This window comes from Culex pipiens, chromosome 2, assembly GCF_016801865.2.
Source record: "Culex pipiens pallens isolate TS chromosome 2, TS_CPP_V2, whole genome shotgun sequence".
Classification (NCBI taxonomy): domain Eukaryota; kingdom Metazoa; phylum Arthropoda; class Insecta; order Diptera; family Culicidae; genus Culex; species Culex pipiens.
This window is the reverse complement of record NC_068938.1, coordinates 73,310,521-73,331,868: the sequence shown is the minus strand read 5'-3', so window position 1 is coordinate 73,331,868 and position 21,348 is coordinate 73,310,521. Positions and strand designations below refer to the sequence as shown.

The 21,348-nt window shown below is 34.6% G+C and overlaps 1 protein-coding gene across 1 annotated transcript; it reads left to right on the top strand.

The window, feature by feature from the left end:
* Positions 1-6,823: 6,823 nt before the first annotated feature.
* On the top strand, positions 6,824-8,267 carry LOC120423208 (uncharacterized). Its single transcript, XM_039586916.2, has 2 exons — positions 6,824-6,956; positions 7,312-8,267. The coding sequence occupies exons 1-2, from the start codon at positions 6,951-6,953 to the stop codon at positions 7,873-7,875; spliced, it is 570 nt and encodes a 189-aa protein (XP_039442850.1). The 5' UTR covers positions 6,824-6,950; the 3' UTR covers positions 7,876-8,267.
* The last annotated feature ends 13,081 nt before the right edge of the window (positions 8,268-21,348 follow it).

Here is a 21,348-nt window from a genome sequence, read left to right as displayed (position 1 = left end):
TGTCGATAAAATGTGGAATTCTTTTTCAGTAAAATTCCATAAGTCGAAAGATCAAATGCCAACCGACTGATCTCAACGAGATGCCTTAACAAATTTTCTGTTAATGTTATTGCAGTTTTATCTCCACGATTCATTGAAAACGATCGCGCCAGGTCCCCTGCTAAGATCATTATTTTATGACCACCCTCCAGAGGTGCATGGAAAACATTGCTGAACAAAACTTGCCACTGCAGCGTGGTCGGTCACCTATGAATTGAACTCGAGCTAATACCAAACGGCTCTCCAATGAATGGTATTTCGCTGTTGATGAAGCACAGAAATCTTCTGGGAGACCTGTTGGACTAGACGATGTTTGGAAATGTTTTGCTTTCGACATGCTCGTAAAATGTTAACCCCATAAAATGGTGACATCGTGAAGTATTGATTTGAGTGGAAATGAAACATGGGTTGCAAAGTTTAGTTATGTGATTTTTTTTGTTTTTTTTTTTTTTTTATTTGGATGAAAACTTGAGCGTTCCTTTTCTATGACCAGAGAAAACATTTTGCATCATTATTTTGTCCATACAAATCACGTAACAATTTCGGCAGGTATCCAAAAGCTATTAAAATAATCAAAAATCTATATTATCATCAATTAAGGAGTTAATTTTTTAAAATTTATTTATTCAAGTACTTATATTTCGCGATATCTCGCAACATTTCCATGCCCACCAAAAAATGAAAGCAACTGTGAACAACATTAGGCGAAACTTTTCGGAACGTTTTAAAAGACTAAAAAAGTAAACGTTTAATTAAACCTTCAAATTCAGTTATATTGCAATTCAGATCAACTAAAGCACAACCAAACACAATGCATTTTGCACTAAATATTCCACTTTGTCACCAGTTCAAAAGCTTTGTCCCGTTCGCGTTACGCACAAAACTATCCCACAGATGTTGCTGCTGCTGCTGCCGCCACCGTAGAACAATAACGACTGAGCGGATAAAACCGCGAAAAATTTACGCCGGTCAAACTGCGACTCACACGTGCACCTTGAATCATCACCCGTCTGGGAAAGGGGTGGTGGGCTTCCCCCTGAGCAAACAACGGCAGAGAGTGAGGAGGAAAAACAGTCTGAACTGAACTGGCCCACCCGGCCGCGTGGTTGGCTGACTGGCTGGGGAATTATAATTCTTAGCTCGATAGCTGGACACCGTATGAAGGGGTGGTACTGATTTTTATCTGTTGTTTGATATTGCAGCTAAGTTCAGTAAGCTTTTATTAAATGCCTTTTGAAATACCTATTCAAGCGTAATACAATGACAACACAATTTTACATTTAAATTTAAAATCAATTCGTTTTCGGAACAAACAAATAGGTCTGAATCATTCCTGGTTAACTGCAATCATTCTGGTTAACTGCAATCATTCTGGTTAACTGGGAAATTTTTTATATTTTATCCCGACTTTCTCCAAATTGAAAAACGACAAATTTTGGTTTGGAAATTCACATTTGGTTGTGAAAAATTGGCAGTGCGTGGCCAAATCGTTATGCTGTCCGCTTTGTAAGCGGATGATTCTGGTTTCGATTCCCATCTGCTCCAACCTTCCATCGGATGAGGAAGTAAAATGTCGGTCCCTGCCTTGGTTGTTAGGCCGTTAAGTCATTCCAGGTGTAGGAGTCGTCTCCATGCCATAAGTACAAATAACACACCAAACCAAGCCTACTCCGGTGGAATCGCTGGCGGCGGTTGGACTCACAATCCAAAGGTCGTCAGTTCAAACACTGGGGTGGAAGGTTCCTTGGAGTAAAAGAGGTTTGGGTGCCCTCCCCATTCAAGCCTTCGGATTCCTAGGTTCGAGCAGAAACTAGCAATAGAGACCACAAAAGACCCGGGGGTCGTTAATGTGGATGGTTTGATTTTTTTTTGTGTGAAAAAGTGGGACAGTTGATCACTTAACGATCGATAGATTTTTTTTTTAATTAAATTTTTACTGGTGAAATATCAACATTACGTTGGTTTATGAAAAAAAATTGTTTAAATTTTAGGTTTAAGATTTGCCATATATCTAGCTGGGTAATTTTTTTCTATGAAATTTTAGAAATATTTTTGCAGATTAGATATTGTAAATCTCTTCCCCCCTCACTTCGTCTCACCATCCAGCTGCAGCTTTGTTGACAAACAAACGGAGCACGCGGTAGCATGATGGCAGCATCGAGCCAGAATTAGGGGTGATCATGTGATTTAAAATGAAAGTTTTTTCAAGAAAAATAATATTTTTCCGATCGAATAAAAAAAATTGCGAGCATGTTCAAACAATTATTCCTGATGTCGGAGAAGTGATAAAAAAGCAAATTTTTTATCCATAATTTTTCTACAAATTGAATTTTTTCACTACAACTGAAAACCCCTAGGTCTATCCAATACTGTTTCCAATGACCGTGAGAAGATGCCAGAAAATCTAGCTACGAGCTAAATCCACAATAATACATTTATGTACAAAAACAAAGGTTTTCCAGCAAGACCTCAGACTGGCAAGTAATTAATAACTTTGATTTTAAGTTGGTAAGGTACTAAGTAATTCATGGTAATTGCAATTATTCAAAGTAATTAAATGGTAAATACAGTAATTTTTGAGTAATTAACATAATTGTTTTAATATTGTACTTCTTCAACGAAACTTTTTGATTTTTATGTACAAACTATTATAACAGTATTTCTTTTTAATTTCAAATAAGAGTAGAAGGCCTTATTCAGAAGGCCTTATTCACCATAGCTCTCCTAAAATTTCCAGAATTTTTTTAAGGACCTATAAGCTATTGTCTTTCATATGTTTATAGGACCTTTTTTTATAAAAGTCGAGAAATATTTTTTTTTTTGCAAGAACTACATTAGAGTTGGTTATTTTTTTTTACGCTTTTCCTTCTAATAGACAGTGAAAATTATCTGATGTTTATGTGGATCAAATATTTAAAAACAAAATTTCCTTAATTATCATTGACAAAAGTAAACTTTTCAAGTGATAGCCATTTAGAAATCAAATCAAACTTTTTTATATTTTTTCCATAATCTGCATAAATTGACAGTCCTGTAATACAGCAATTCCATTTGAAAAGAGCCTAAACCAAAAAAAAAGTTCTCCGATCGGGCTCAAAATTTTTCTGGGGGTTCCTTGGCCAAAATAATTAGACCCGTATTTTTTTGTTTGGCCATTAGGGTGGCCTACATCGTGCTAGGGTGGTTCAAAAAATGGCAATTTTCGTCATTTTTCGCAAAAACCACTTTTTTCTAAAAATCATATCTCCGCGCCATTTCATCCGATTTTAGCTGTCTTAGATGCAAAAGAAAGGTGATGAGTTTGGCTATTTGGGAAAAATAGTAAAAAGTTCCAAAAATCTAGCTTAACTATTGAAAAAGTCTTATGAAAACATAAAATGGCGTTTTGACCGTGTCTGGACCAAAGAGCCTATGTCTGAAAATATTTTTATCGGATTCCTCGGAAAATTTCACATAACATATCAAAAAAATTGGCGATGTCGAACCGTACGTTTTGGAGATACGATTTTTTGAAAATAAAAACTGCGTTTTTCGACGCGCCACGCGCAAAAACGGGAAAATGACGAAATCCGCAAAAAATCAACTTTTTTCACTAAAACTGCGATAACTTTAAAATTTCAGCGATGACCTATAGATGTTTGGGTATCAAAATTTTCGTAATTGAAAGACGCAACTTTTGGTACCATAACATCTATAGGTCATCGCTGAAATTTTAAAGTTATCGCAGTTTTAGTAAAAAAAGTTGATTTTTTGCCGATTTCGTCATTTTCCTGTTTTTGCGCGTGGCGCGTCGAAAAACTCAGTTTTTATTTTCAAAAAATCATATCTCGGAAACGTACGGTTCGACATCGCCAATTTTTTGATATGTTATGTGAAATTTTCCGAGAAATCCGATAAAAATATTTTCAGACATAGGCTCTTTGGTCCAGACACGGGCAAAACGCCATTTTAAGTTTTCATACGACTTTTTCAATAGTTAAGCTAGATTTTTGGAACTTCTTACTATTTTTCCCAAATAGCCAAACTCATCACCTTTCTTTTGCGTCTAGGACAGCTAAAATCGGATGAAATGGCGCGGAGATATGATTTTTCGAAAAAAGTGGTTTTTGCGAAAAATGACGAAAATTGCCATTTTTCGAACCACCCTAGCACGATGTAGGTCACCCTAATGGCCAAACAAAAAAATACGGGTCTAATTATTTTGGCCAAGGAACCCCCAGAAAAATTTTGAGCCCGATCGGAGAACTTTTTTTTCGGTTTAGGCTCTTTTCAAATGGAATTGCTGAATATTTCTTTTTAAATAGCTGAACTATTTTCCTGAAAAAATCCAAATATTGCTGAGACAAATGTTTCAATGTTAAAAAATTAACTCAGTGAAATTAGAATTGGCTAATATTCAGATGACAAAATTAAATCCAATGTAAATGACAAATTATACATTATCCGTATATTTGGTAACGGGTTTTTTAATATGCAAGAGAAAAAAAAATAAACAAAATAATGTCAAACCAATGTTCGAGAAACATTTTAAAACTTAACGTTTTTTTATGAATTTCACAGTTTTCTTGAAGAGCCACTGTAAATATTTTTCAAAGTTTAACAACTTCAATAATTCAATTGCATTAAACTGGCAATAAACTGACCAAGTTTCAGCACCCTCTAGGGAGAAAATTATCAATGTGTAAACATTAAACTTTGGTGAAATGTTGTGCTATTTTCAACAAAAATTACAATATCCAGATTGGCACAAAAAAAAATTAATAAAAAAGCATAATTTAAGACATTGAACAAAACAATACTGTCTGTCCTTTGTTTGATATTGAGAGTTTTTATTTTATTAAGTTTCATTTTCGATAGCTCTTTTATATGGAATGTGCTATTTATAAATATTTTAGTTTAGAACCGTAGTAATTTAATTATTTTCAGGGTTTTCAATTATCAAAAGTAAAAGCAAAAGCAAAAAAATCAAAAATTGACATAACAAGCCTCAACATTTGAATTTAAAAATTGTTTTAAAATGCATTTAACACTAGTTCGGAAGTTTAAAAAAAAGGATTTAAGGAAAATAAAAATTATAACAAAAAAAAACTTTTTGCGGTACAATGCAGAGAATATTTTCAAAAAATTCCAGAGATTCTTGAATAAACCTGAACATGTTGAAAATGATTCTAAATGCAGGGGAATGCATTTTAAATTGATTACAGCTAATTGCACTTGAATTCCTACTTAAATTTCGAAGTTTTTTGAAAAAAAATTGCCCCTTGATTTTTCGGGCCAATATTGAAGGGGGGAGGGGGGGGGGGGTGAACAACAACTTTTTAAAATATTTGTACCAGCCTTGTGAAAAAAATAGGATGGATTAACGGTTTTATTAGATATCTTCGAGATAATTCTAAATAATAAAAAATAAAAATAGATTATACTCCAAAAAAGTTGAAAAAAGATGTCTGTGAAATTCTGATTAGCCAAAATTGGAAAATTGGAAAAACTTCTCAAAAACGACCATAAAAATAAAATAAATAAAATAATAAATTAAATAAATAATCATGGAGCGTGAACATCGCAATTACATTATAAACTGTATGCTATCTAAATATATGATCACACAATAGGGACCATCCACAAACCACGTGGACACTTTTTTTGGAAATCTCAACCCCCCCCCCCCCTCGTGGCCAATTGCCCATACAAAAAAAACTTTTTTGTATGGAGCGTGGACAATCGCCATACCCCCCCCCCCCCCCTAAAGTGTCCACGTGGTTTATGGATGGTCCCATACGATAAAGATTCTTTTATTTATTTTTCCAAACGGGCGCAATTTTGAGCGGCGACCCTTTAAAGTATTGATATTTGATAGATTAAATAATTTCAAATAGTTTTTTTTTTCGTTTTTTTCACAGTTTTTTTTTAAATAAAAATTCAACAGATTCCCTAATTCTTCAAAACCACCATTTTTTATTTAATTGGACTAAGTAATGATTGAAATCAAATAACAAACAAGTCTTTAAAAAATATATAAATCAATGATATTTTGTGTTTATTCAGAAAATAATGTCAAGACACCTGAATCACTTAGCACATAATTTTATATAATTGATACCGTAAACTGGACAGCCGTTTTAACCATGTTGGAGCACAACATTTTAATTCTTCTGGTTGATTTCAGTTAAAACAGACTCAGACCAACAAAATGTGTACATCCATTTCCAAATTTAAAAGCATTAAGTGTTCTAAAAACTGCTGTCCCTATTCAGACTGAAGTCGCCCCAGATTATGGTATATCGAAACTATGGGGTAAAAGCTGCAACATGTTTTAAACTAGCCTAGCTTTTCCTGAAACTGTTGAATTATGATCTTTTATTTATATTTTTGAAAATAAAATAAAATTAATTGATTTGATAAACATGTTATTACAAAAAAAGCAATAATGTTTAATACTTGTGAAGATTCTAACTTCAAAGACAATCCAGAGCTTCAGAGTGATTCTATCAAACCAAACATCCACTGCACGGTCTTCTCCACGACCAAAGAGTGCATCCAATCCAAAGACCTAGAAGAGACACCAACCAGTAGTGGTACGCGAAAAAACGACCAACCGTCCGGTGCGCACTTATTATGCTAAACCGGCGGCGGCGGCGGGGGTCATCCGCGAAAATGTTGTCGCGCAAACGGGAGAGGGAAGCACGCTGTCTTGCGCTCTCCCTCGCTCGCTCTCAACGGCTTATGCTGCTCGTGGGGGGGTAGGAGGCTGAAAATCCAACCACTTTTGTGTTTGGCGGATGATTTTCGGCGCGAGCCCGATCTCGGCTCGCTGTGTGTTTGTATAAATATGTTGGGAAAAGTTTGAGAAGCCATCAGTCAGCTTTGAACAGTTAACAGTATTACATTACCTACGCCTAAACAGTTGAATTATGAAGGTGCGTTTATAAGTAGTTGTTATTTTCCAAAAAAAAAATAGAACTCTAGTTACTTAATTTGTGATTTTTGAAAAACTTGTGGGAAGATCAGATTCAGTTCAAATTAATATAAATATAAAATTAATATAAGTTCTAACTTAAAGTGGTTCTTGATTATTGTGCACAAACTTTATCAAAAAAAAACATGCAGTAGTTTCGGCAACATTGCGAAACTGTCAAAAACCAAAGTGTTGCCAACTTAACTGTTATTGAACACAAGAATAAGTTTAAAACAAATAGTTTTTCAACTCTTGCAACTCTTTTAATAGTGAAACTCTAGAAAACTTAATGAAAAATCTAATTGTGTGCCTTGCAGGCTTTCGTTGTTTGTGCTATGGTCGTTGCCATCGTGGCTGGTGCCGCGGTGGACAAGAAGGACGCTGAGAAGTCGGCGGCCCCGGCGGAAGGTGAGAAGAAGCAGGACAAGCGTGGCCTGTGGGATCTGGGCTACGGATACGAGTCGTCGCACCATGGCTGGGAGCCCTCTCTGAAGTTGTCCCACGGATGGGAAGATCCTCATGTAACCACCATCATCAAGAAGGAGCACGTCCCGGTCCCATATGAGGTCGAGAAGCACGTCCCGTACCCGGTGAAGGTCCCATACCCAGTGACCGTCGAGAAGCACGTCCCAGTTGTCGTTGAGAAGAAGGTCCCGGTCTACATCGAGAAACCAGTGGCCTACCCAGTCAAGGTGCCGTACAAGGTCAAGGAGTACGTCGAAGTGCCCAAGCCATACCCAGTCCACATTGAGAAGCCCTACCCAGTCATCGTGAAGAAGCCCGTGTACGTCGAGAAGACCGTCCCAGTGGTCGTCAAGTCCCACGGCTGGGAGCCCCACCACAGCCACTCCTACTCCGAGATCTCTCACTCGTGGCACTAAACAAGACTGGTTCTAGTCCGAGTAGACCACCGTTAAACTCCCCTACAAATCCCAGTTATTAATCCCAACCTACTCAAGCTCAAGCTACTCCTATAATTGTGATCCTTGTATATCTCAACGCTTCCAGCGCGTCCAAATCACTCGATTTGTGAGGACAACTTTTCTACTATTTTTTACATACATAAATTGTTATTAGTAGCCGCTACCGCTAAACAGAGAGAATACTCATCTTTTCACCGACCGCCCCAGACGGACTCGCGGAAAAGCCCATAGCTCTCTACGCTAGCCGTTCATTATTCAACTTGTTGACCAATGTAAATAAATTATTTTACTTTGCCTACATGTTGTAAGCAAAATGTAATAAAACAAATAAAAAAAGCTGAAAACTGAAATACTCAACAGTGTTGCCATTTTGTCTCCGAAAATCTCATTTAATAATTTCCAAAAAAATCTTCCAGCAAAGATGATTGTCACTTCTTGGGCCATTCGGTGTCCATCAACGCGGTAAAGGGTCTTTACGATTTATGCTAATTAGCGTTTAGCGTTAGCTACTAACGTTCGCAAATCGCGGGACGGGAATAATGGAAGGTCAGCGCGTCAGAAAAATTGAAAGTGTGCGAACCGAAATGTCGGACCCGGAGCGGACCCAATTGATGGCTTCCGTTGCGGTATTTCGACCGGCACATGTGTCAAATTACCCCACTGTTTGAATAGAGGCTCAAGAGGAAGGAACGGAACGGGCCGGCCGTAAAGGCTGTTGTTGTTTTTACGAGAGATGAAGGTGACTTGGAGTCTGTGGGGGTACCCTCTAGATGGCGTGATGCGCCAACACACGTGTAGGGCTCAAATGATGGTCATAACTGTGTCAAGGTAAGACGTAAGGGGGTCTGGAGAAGGCTCGAGGAGCAAAGAATAGAGTGTTGATACAATGTGTATCTGTTTTAAAATGCAATTTTATTATTATTTACAGTAATTTTATTGAATGTTATTGAGATGCCAGTCAAAGAAACAAGATTGCGAATATTCGAAATAGGGTTCTTCTCATTTTTATGAAAGCGTGTAATTAATTTAAATTTAATTAAACTTGACGATCCTTTCATTTGGTATTACCAAAACTAAATAATTTTAAATTATAGCTTTCTTTTTTTGCAATAAGGCCGTTGAAAATATTTTTTAAAGTGTATGTTGCAAAAGTGACTGTTGCGTTGCTAAAATGATTAGCGGCAGTAATGGCCTATCTACAATCACTTAACTTAGAAAATTTCACTTAGCTTAGGAGTTTGAATCAATGGAAATGAATCTGATCTTCTACAATGAAAAGGAATAAAATTAGAAACTTGACGTATGGTTTGGAAAATTTCAAAATCTACGGTAAGTTGACGTTTCCATATCAAAGGTAAACAAACAACTGCATAGCAACGTATATCAGCCCAGCAAATTTTCTAAGTTGATTGTGGATGACGGCCGTAAGTTGTGTACATTTTCTAAGTTTTACTTTACTTAACTATTCTAAGCTAAGTGATTGTAGATAGGCCATAACTAGTTTGTTACTTTATTTTGTCGAGATATCAAACAATGTACCTAGGACTCGGAATATTTCAAAAAATGGTAAAAAACTGTTTTGACTTAACGTTTTGATCTAAAATCAAAATTGTAATCGAAAAATATGTTCACCTTTTTCCAGTTAAAGTTACTTAATAGTGAGTTTTTGCTAAATAAAAAAAATAGCTGTAAGTGTCATGGTCAAGTTTGACCATGTTCAAACAGCCCTTCAAAAATAAAAAAACTCTTAATTTTCTATGCATAACTGCACAGCAAAAAATCCGATGGTAAAATCGCATGCAAAAGCATGCACATCACCTTCGTCAAAATAAACACTTAATATTACACGCTGCATGTACAATTTTTGTAAACACAAAAAAAAAGTTGCAACCGACGGGACTCAAACCCAGCACCAACAGTAAGGACTGGCGCCTTAGCCCACTCGGCCATCAGACCGATAAAAATATGGAAGGATAAACGCATATATGAGCTTGACATTTCGGTCAAGTAGGTTTCCCATACTGATGGGCTACATTTTTCAGGGCGTAAAATTACATAAAATTGCATAAAATAATGCAATATTTATTTTACACCCAGCACTTTTACATGCAGCTGGATTACTACATTTTAAGCTGTGTGGTTGCGCCATGTATCAGTGCATTGCATTGCAAACTCCTGAAAGTAGGCCTTGAACGCCAGCGTAGGTCTTGTGCTTATTTTTGAATACACAGTGAAAAATATGTACATTTTGAAGCTTTTATTTTAGAAGGTTAAATATTACCACTTTTATAATGCAATTTTACCTCAATTTAGACTGAAAAAGTGACATTACAACAGAAAAGTGGTAAAATTACACATTTCCAGAGGTAAAATTACACATTTCTTTCTGACATAAAAGATGTAACCCTTCCCAGATGTAATATTACCATGATTTTTTTTTTCTGTGTAATTAATTCAAGTTTTTATTTTTGAAGGGCTGTTTCTCGGCAATAGTTTGGGTTAGTTTGAGATATACATTGATTCTTATGTAAAATTATGGTTGAATTTTGGAAAGTAACGAGTAAAAGAATAAAAAGGTTTTTAGATCGTCAATCGTCAAAAAAGAGGGCGGTGCCATAGAAAGAGGAAAGGTCCAATAAGCACCAAACTTGATATTTCTGTAGAGCCTCCAATTTCCCGGGGTTACAAATTTCCCGGGAAACGGGAAATTTTCAGCTAATTTCCCGGGAATTCCCGGGAAATTTTAAATTTATTGAACATTGTTATGATCTTGGTTTTAATAAAAATTATGCAACAAAATTGTATAGGACATCAACATTAATGGTTTAAATAAGTGTGAAGATCAATTAACAGCTTGACTGCATGTAAAAAATCATTCAACTACAAAAAATGTGTTTTGGTATTTTTTGATGAGAAATTTTAAACTTGCTTCTGTGACCAGTTTATTGAAATGAGAAAAAAAAACATGCAGAAATTATGTTTTTCATGACCTGGACTGGTTTCAGCTCTTGAACAAATGGTAAAGCTTTTTAGTGTTGGTTTTACTGTAAACAACCCAATGTTTTCAAATAAATGCAGCAAGCTTTGAATATATTTTTGCATTTTTTGAGAACAAACAATAGACAGTAATTTTTCAATGATTTTTCTGTATTATTATGCAATACGATTTAAATTATACGATAAATTAACATCATTCCACAAAAAGTCTTCTATTTTTCACATTTAACCCTCTAACACCTGTAGTTGCACCAGTGCTCTTTTACTTCAAATTGTAATTTCTTTAGTACTAGGTATTCAATCAATTGAATTCATTCTTTTTGCACAAATTAGATTTTCATCTCAGTTGGTCATGGTAAACAAAAACGTAAAAAAATCTCAATTTTAATTTGGAGGTAAGGACTTAATATTGTTTTGATGAAATAACATCTTGTTAAAAGCTTACCTAATTGTAATAATTTAATACTCATTAAGCAAGATCTATTCCCAGTTTCTTCAAAAACTAATTTTATCAGAAATAATTCTTGTATCATAATTTCTGATAATCTGATTAATTATATAAAAACCAAACAATACAAATCATGTTGAGTTTGTTCATTTATTATTTTTTCAGAGCATTTTCAAAAAAAATGTTCCAAAAATTTAAGAAAAAGTATACTTTCGCTTGAATTTTGGGAATTCCCGGGAAATTTACAAATTTCCCGAGAAACGGGAATATTATTTTTCGGGAAATCCCGGGAATTCCCAGGATTTTTTTTTCCTGGGACGGGAAATTGGACGCTCTATATTTCTGTTAATTATCGATAGGTGTACGTTCCCTCCAAGTTTGGTCTAAATCGGTGAAGGTCGAGTCCAAAAGTGTACCCAGTTGACACGGAATGACCCATATCCATTTGCTTCAAAAACATTGGAGATTGATTGCGATATAACCTCTGATAGAATAAAAAAAATAAAAAAAAACCTCTGATAGAAAAACAAACAGAAAAATTAGGTTTTCCGAAACCACGATTTTCCGAAAGTATCGATTACCCGAATGTTTGTATGGGACACCGAATAATTGAATTATGAACATACAAAAACATCCCGACTCGACTCGACTTTGGTTGGTTATTTGCAACGACCTTAATGGAACAAATAATTCAAATTAAGCTAAAAAGTGACAAAAAAACCTTTGAAATAAATTTTATAGTTTTACTGTGTCAAAATTTAACCTTGGTCCATTTAAAACCTTTTAAGATGTTAGGTGTATTAAAGTTGACATTAATGAATCATTTCAATTAAAAAGATCAGACAGTTGACTTATTACAAAAGAAAATCGGTACTAAAGAAGCCACTTTGTATATTGTTTGTGAGTTTCAATAATTTATTTATCAAGACAGGTATAACTTTGCATGATAAGCTCTTCTTAAAGAAACTATAACCTTGACACAATGTTTTCAAAACCATTTGTCAACAACACCAAAACAAAAAGCCCAAACTCGTCCAAATTGAATCAAAAATCGTTTCCAAATTGAACATAAAATTTGCCTAACAATGGCCCCAAAAAATGGGTGTTTTTTCCCATCGTCGCCGACGAGATCGCACCTCGTTCCCCCGAGGGCACCAACAATACACACGCAATGGTGTCTGGCCAACCCGGTTGTCGTCGTCGCCGGTCAAAATCTGGGCCACTTGATCAACCACCTAACAGCGCCAAACCAAAAGACCCCCGGTTGCAATTCTGACTTCGTTTTCGCACCCCGCGATTGTTAAATTGCACGCGCGACTATTTCTTTTTTTGTCAGTGCTCGCGCAGCATAAACGATTTCGTGTTATCTCACAATCGACTTCTTTTCCTTCTTTCCTCGTGTGGTTTTTGCTGGTTTTGTCTGCTTTATGCTACCGTTTCTGCTGCCGGCGCTGGCCGTCGATCGCCGCGCATGAAAAAGAGCATAAAAAATCAGTTATGTCAGAGCGGAAACGCAAACAACTCAAAATGCGCACACACACACGCGATGGTCAAGGTCAAGGCTGTGAAAACACCTTTTTCATTTCTCTCTCTCCATCTCGCTGGCGTCTCCCTATTGTGAATGAATTTATGGACACGCGTGTGAGTTTTTTCTCTGGGAAGTTATGAGCTCACTCCACAAAACGTTTGTTTTCCAATTTTAGTTGAAGTTAAATCCTACAATTATCCCACATTATTTTATGAAGAAAACCCCTTTTAATGAAAACGAAGTATCAACTTCTAAAAAAATCAACAAACAGCATTTTTTGTTACCGCAAGAAAAACAAGTTTCTTAATATTCTATGTATGCCCCGAAAACACCAAAATTATCAAAAAAAAAAACTACGCAGAAATTCTAAGTTTTCCCTAGGGGAAGATAAAATTCGTTTCTTAATAATAAATTTTATGTAAACAATTCAAAGAATCATCAAATTTATGGTGTTTCAGCAGAACTAGTTTTATATAAAATGTGAAAACTTTTTATTCGTGCTTCGTATTCTGTTTAAAACGCAATATAAATAGGTAACAAAACTAGTTTGATGGAATTGTAAGCAATAATCTAACTTTTTATCAAGTTTCATTAATATGTAAATGAATTTTGTTGAAAAGTTTATAAATATATTCAACCGAATGATAACATTGTTTTTTATTCTCTTTTTTTTAAAAAAATACACCATCAACCATAGTACAAATTTCAAAATTCAAAATGCATCTGAAAGGGCTTAACTATAATTGTTTAAAGGGTAATAATGAATGAAAGTAAACATTTTTATGCATGTTTCTATTGTGAAATTGTCTCAGGAACACGAATATGATAAGTCTCAGTCTCAGTATCCCGTACAAGCTCCAAGTCGAATCGAGTCGATATCTGGATGGGACACTTTTCTATTTTAGATTAAAAATGGTGCTATTTTTTTAACTAAAATGCTAATAACTGGCTTTAGATTTAAACAACTGGGATGCTTCACCCCGAATTTTGTTGGATTTGTAAGCCCTTTCAGATGCATTTTGAAGTTTAGCTTTGGTTTGCCCAAGTTACAGCCTTTTTAATATTTTTGACGTTTTTGAACCATAAAACTTTGTGTCCCGTTTTACCCCACTTCCCGTTGACCTAGAGTGCTCATATTTTGGCCAGATACTAGTTTTATATATACAAACAATCCCTGAAAATTTCAGGCAGATTTGTGAGGTCCAAGCGACGTCCCATACAAAGGGGCATGCCCTGTTCGTGGACTCGCTCTTGAAACACTTTTGAACAATCTAATAGGGCATGGACGTTGTGTGGCCTACTACAGTACATATTTTGAAATTAATAATCTTGAGACAAACCTTGCCAGTTGGAAAATTATTCAAATATAAATTGGACATTTTCGCCCCACTGGACGGTACCGCAAAAAGTATTTTCGTCGTTATTTTGTTTTTGTCACTTTCTTTTTTATCTGAAAGTGGAAAATCATCTGTACTGGTGTTTACTTAGTTTTCCAACTATTTTATCATTGAAATGTTGAAATTCTGGCCCTGAATTTAAGTTAGCTGAAAACAGTTCAGATCCAACTGGGTTCTCTACTCTGTAAGGGCTGAGGGAGAAAAAAAAATTTAATGGCCCTATTCATGAATAAATGAGTCAAGTTCAAAAAAACAACATATCAAATGAAAAAAAAGCAAAAAAGCTAACCACAAAATAATTGAAACCAATCTTTTTTGTATTTTGATTTGGAAACGATGGATAATACTTGTTTATGCTATACCTAAGGCTACCAACTCTTGCTGAGCAAAAATCCGTACACTTTGCCGATATGACACCATGGTGTAACAAAAACTGTCAATGAATTATTTAGATAAATTAAATTTAATAAATTTGAGATTTAAAAATTTAAAACTGTGTCGTTTTTACAGCTAACAAATTTCAAAAAATGCTATCAGAGTGCTTATGACTTGCACGTTTAAAAGTATTCCAAAAATTAACCGTGATTTGAATCAAATCATTATGTTCTTAATTTTTTTTGTTAAACGTTTAAAAGTTTACGAAATGTCAAGTTTGCTTTTACGAATAATATCGTTCTTAGTGTTGTCACGAACACTTTTCCAGAGTTGAAAAGGTCCTATAACATGTGAATCACAACAGTTTATAGGACCTTTAAAAAAACTCACGATTTGTTAATTCAAATGTTCAAATGTTTTCACAAGTTTTAGAAAGCCTTTTGAAATGGATAAATATATTTAGTAAGGAATTTCTAAAAGAACAATTCTAGAGTTTTTTTTAAAGGTTCTATCAACATATGAAAGACAATAGTTAAAAAAAACTCTAGAATTATTGATAATCAAGTTTCAATTGAGGAAACCCCGGAAAACTCTACCTTTTTAAATGAAACTCACAGAAAAATAAAAATTTCTAGTTAACAAAAGCTTCGACCATATCAAAATCCCTACAAAAATTCCGGCCTGTTAAAAATCCGTGAAAAGGTTCGAAAATCCGTATGGAAAGGAAAAATCCGTACAGTTGGTAGCCTTAGCTTAATTATATAACGATATATTATATAACGATATATTTTAAATAAAATTTTAATCTAATTTGAATACAAAAAAAAAATTTTCCGCTTTTCAATCTAATTTTTTTGGCTTTTCTTTTATTAGGACATTATATGGTCAAGAATAAAAATGGATAGTTATTTAGTCTTGCACGAAAATCTCCGGGTTTATTTTTATAAGAAAAAATGTAAAAACAATCGTGTGAATTTAAAAACTCTGTTGCTTTTTATTTTCTCCGTGTATAAATATTTATCTGGAAAATGGTATTATGTAAATCATTTTTAATAAAACTTATTTTTATTCTATTCGTTCAACACTAGAAGTAAAAATAAATTGCAATTTTCTTCAGAATAACTGCAGGTATCACTCCTCCATCAGCCGATGCGCACTAGGTTAAGCTTACGTTAAGCGCCGCGTGTTGCCGTTTTCAGTTTCGTTTTAAGCTTTCCGCAAAACGATGGGAAAGCAAGAGGGAGAGGGAGGGCGAGGGGCAGCTCAGACAAAATTTATGACTCACTTAAGGTACGTGATTGAGAGCGACCGGTAGCTTGGAGAGCTTTCACTGGAGTACGAAATTAAGTCGCATTATCGGAGGCGGTTGATGTGAATTGGTAATGACATGGGCTTTTTTGTGAGGTGTTTTTTTTTCGGGGGCTAAGCTGACCGATCTGCAGTCAGTGTGTGAGCTAATTGAGTCGTACGTGAGTTATGTAAGAGAACATGAAGAATTTCGAACATTGCTTGTTACTGTGAAACGGCCTGCAGTTGGTAGATTTTTACGATCTTGTAGATCTGGTTTTCAAAGTGTTAAGTCATCAATGTTTGGTGATATTTTTCACATCACATGGGAAGTTTTTTACTATCATACTTGTTGAACTTTTTGTTGGAATAACTGCTATAGCATTCCTCTTCTAAAAAAAAATAAAAAAAAAATCCATAATTGTCTGCCAATATAATTCAATACAACCTCTCTTACTCTGACAATTAATTCAAAAATGAAACAGATAAAACTAATTATTTTTAAAAGAATTTTTTTACTGATACCACAATAAGTTGTAGTTAATTGGTATTAATCCGCAAAGTTTGTCAAAAAATAGTTGGAACAAAGTATAAAACATAGATTTGTGTATTCTGAATACACATAGATTTTTGTGCATTGATGAAATTTCCTGACATTTGTGAAATTTGTCTAATTTAAACTTTTTTAAAATGTTGTTCTTTTTTTACTATTTTTCCTGATGTAACAACAGTGTACTGTTTTCACAAAATTTTAATAAATATTCGGTAAACAAAATATAACAACAGTTAAGTATCTTAAACATAATTTAAGCTCCCAAGAAAACAACTCAAAACGTGTATAAACTGCTTTCTTGTATATGCCTGGTGCGAAGCATCTAAGTGGCAATGCAATTTATAGCACGCTTTCTGAACATAAATTCAAACAGCTAAAAGTAACGGTAACGGCTTACTCTACCGGGTGTAGTATAATTCTAGGCGTTTGCATTCAGTATAGCGCAAGGGTAGCTTAAATAAATTTGATAATTTTACAAGTTCGTTATTCAAGTCAAATATTATAATTTACCTGATCACATTTCCAAAATTGTTGCAAGAGCAAGTGCTCTCTAAATAACCAACATAATCCTAGTTTAATTTATATCAACATTACATCAACGATTCAAACTAGTGACTAGGGAAAAGGGACTCTAAAATAGACCGACTCTAAAATCAAATAAAATTATTCGGATATCAGGCCTAATGGGTCGAAGTTTTGCCCTCGACTGATCCGTACACCCATCAAATATGCATACGATATGAACCTTTTAATTAGCTCTTTGCTGATTACACGGCCCAGGCTCGGACTGGAACCATAGGTACTAGAAGTACCACGGAGGGCGTATTGCTTGATGAGAGGTAATTGTATGTTATTTTGCGATTACCTGTGCACATACGAGCGTGGGTTGTTTGATTTTGATTCTGATAAGCAACGCATCATACGTATGTGTGTGTGTTGCATTTTCATCAAATCATCGCGAATCATCATACGAGAAGATATCCGAGTTGAGCGCTTTGTGGCAGGTGCAGCATCAGTGAGTGATGGCATCGTGCTACACAAGATTCTTGAAGCCAATGTGTTGCGAGGTAATAGAGTGATGTGCTTAATTGGTTAAAGTTGGAGGGTTCTTAAGCAATCTAACTGATTTATTTACGTTAGATTTTTGAAAACGCACAATTCTTTTCTTTTTTGTCCAAATTAACACAAAATAAAAAACTTTCAAACTAGATTTAGCTAAAACAAGTATGGTCAACCAAACAAAACGTGTTTGTTATTGTTTACATTGCTTGATTCACGGTTTGTTTATTCATAGTCAAACATTAAAACGTCAAACATTCTTGGAACTTCAAAAAGCAACGTGTGACAAGATAGCACGACAATTTGGATTTTCTGTGAGATGGGAGCAATTCTCTCAGATTTTGGTCTTTCGATTTTATTTGAATTTTTTAATCCGGCTGAAACTTTTTTGGTGCCTTCGGTATGCCCAAAGAAGCCATTTTGCATCATTAGTTTGCCCATATAACTTTCCATACAAATTTGGCAGCTGTCTATACAAAAATGATAGATGAAAATTCAAAAATCTGTATCTTTTGAAGGAATTTTTCGATCCATTTGGTTTTTTCGGCAAAGTTGTAGGTATGGATAAGAACTACACCGAAAAAAATGATACACGGTTAAAAAAATTTTGGTGACTTTTAATTTACCTTTTTGTCACTAAAACTTGATTTGTAAAAAAACACTTTTTTATTTTTTTTTTAGTTTTTGATATGTTTAAGGGGACATGAAATGCCAGCTTTTCAGAAATTTAAAGGTTGTGCAAAACATCTTTGACCGAGTTATAAATTTTCGAATCAATACAGATTTTTTCAAAAAATCGAAATATTGGTCGTAAAAATTTTTTAACTTCATTTTTCGATGTAAAATCAAATTTGCACTCAAAAAATACTTTAGTGAATTTTTCATAGATTGCACTGTTTTTAGGTTATAGCCATTTTTAGGTAACTTTTTTAAAATAGTCACAGTTTTCCATTTTTTTTTAATTTGTGCACATGTTTGCCCACAATTGAAAAAAATATTTTTTGAAGCTGAGAAAATTCTCTATATTTTGCTTAGTTCAACTTTAGTTGCTGAGATATTGCCATGCAATTGAAACCTTTGCAGGGAAATTTCGTGAAACATTCGTGAAATTTTCCGATCTTTTTGAAAACAATATTTGTTTTCATAATTTACAAATCGAATTTCACGAATGTTTCATATTTTAAAATTGCAAACCGGACCATAAGTTGCTGAGATATCGTCGTTAGAAAATGGTGGGTTGTTTTGGTGAGACTTTGAAAACATCAATTTTCCTGCTTTTGAAACCTTTGTATGGCAATATCTCAGCAACTAAAGGTCCTATCAACAAAGTTCAAAAAAGTAAAATATAGAGAATTTTCTCAAGTTTTCAGAAAATATTTTTTTGGGGCAAACATGTGCACAAATTAAAAAAAAATCGAAAACTGCGACTATTTTCAAAAAAGTTACCTGAAAATGTCTATTACTTTAGCAATTCCCCACGAAAACAGCATGATACGAAAACAAAGTTCTCCGATCGGGCTCAAAACTTTTCTGTGGTCCCTTGGCCGAAATAATTAGACTTTTTTTTGTTTTCAACATTTTCCAAAAAATCATAACTCCGCGCCAATTCATCCGATTTTAGCTGTCTTAGACGCTATTTGAGAAAAATAGCAAGAAATTTCAAAAATCTAGCTTAACATTTGAAAAGGTCGTACGAAAACTTAAAATGCTGTTTTGAAGGACTCTGGACCAAAGAGCCTATGTCTATTTCAGCCTATTTGACATAACATATCAAAAAATGGTAAAGTTATGCTTTCGATACTCTGAGATACGATTTTAAAAAAATAAAAACTGGGTTTTTCGACGCGCCATGCGCAAAAATGGAAAATTGACAATACATGTTAGTTGACATACATGTTAGGGTACCAAAAGTTGCGTATTTCAATAACGAAAATTTTGGTACCCTAACATGTATAGGTCACCTTTTAAATTTTAAAACTATTGCAGTTTTTTAGTGAAAAAAGTAGTTTTTTCCGTTTTTGTCAATTTTCTATTTTTGCGCATGGCGCGTCGAAAAAACCCAGTTTTTTTTTTCAAAAAATCGTATCTCAGAGTATCGAAAACATAACTTTACCATTTTTTTATATTTTATGTGAAATTTTCCGAGGAATCCGATAAACTTATTTTCAGACATAGGCTCTTTGGTCCCGAGACCTTCAAAACAGCATTTTAAGTTTTCATACGACCTTTTCAAATGTTGAACTAGATTTTTGAAACTTTTTGTTATTTTTCCTAAATAGCCAAACTAATCACCTTTCTTTTGCATTGAAGACAGCTAAAATCCAATGAAATGTCGCGGGGATATGATTTTTTGAAAAAAGTGGTTTTTGCGAAAAATGACGAAAATTGCCATTTTTCGGACCACCCTTACACGGCGTATGTCACCCTAATGGACAAACAAAAAAATACGGGTCTAATTATTTCGGCCAAGGAACTCCTTAAAACATATAAAAAAATAGTATTTTTTTGCAAATCAAGTTTTAGTGACAAAAAGTTAAATAAAAAATCATCAAATTCTTTTACCGTGTATCATTTTTTTTGCAGTGTAGTCCTCAACCATACCTACAACTTTGCCGAAGACACCAAATCGATCAAAAAATTACTTCAAAAGATACAATTTTTTTTAATTTTCATATATCATTGTTGTATGGACAGCTGCCAAATTTGTATGGAAATTTATATCTCGGATTAGTTTTCAAAAGCCGTAAGAGCCATTGGTAAACAAACCGGTACATCGGTACAAACCACGATTAAAAACCATTTCTTGTAACTTCTTTTCATTTAAATGCAAAACAAATACAGGACAACATTTTTTCGATGAATTAACTATGGTCCCCTTGGAAGGAGCTGTCAAGTAGAAGCTTTTCTGTCAAGAAGGGTTGCAATGTATTTTTTTTTTTTTAAATTGATTTAAATCCTTAAATCCTTTAGGCTTGTCCAGAGGGTCATTGTCAAGGGAGTTGTTACTTAGGAAGTATGGCATAGATCGTTGTGAACAATAATATCACAAATTTGTTATTGTTAATTTAACGACCCAATTATTGGTTTAGCCAAAATGTGTGTTTAGACGAAAAAAATGTTAGTTTTCTTCATTTTCAATTCGGTTAGCTATTCTAAATCTTGAGGTATTTTAAGAAATAAGACATAAGCTCTTAAAAAATATATGTTTTGTAAAAAATCACAAAAACCAAATAATCAGGCTCTACAAATTTTTCATTTTGGCGATGAAATTAAATAAAGACCATCGCTGGGGAAAAAACCTCATTATCAAACTATTAAACTTATCCTAAAATACAAATTAATCATCCCTAGCTTAACATCCCAATCCATCAGCATGTTAAAAGGATACTTGTTGCCACTCGACCTCTATCCATCAAGACAAATCTGTGCTTTCACATATCCTTCCAGAGTGAGCGAGATCAATCCCAAACAGGATCTCTACTCCAAACACAAGGAGGTTCACTTCCGTTGAACGCCGGTACTTAACACGGGAGGACGAACCCTCTCTCGTTCCAACAAACCCTGGGATCCATCACCCGGCCGGATAACCCACACTCGCACATTAACCACAACGACGGTCGAGGGCCTAATGTTGTGTAATCTACGCCTTCATAAATCATAACAACCCTCCCCCGCCCCCTCGGGGACCACGTGCGCGCCAATGTCTGTGATGCGTGGGTACTCCGCGTGAAAGAGGGGGCCAGTCCACACATATAATGCGTTGATTATATGCACCTGGTACACACAC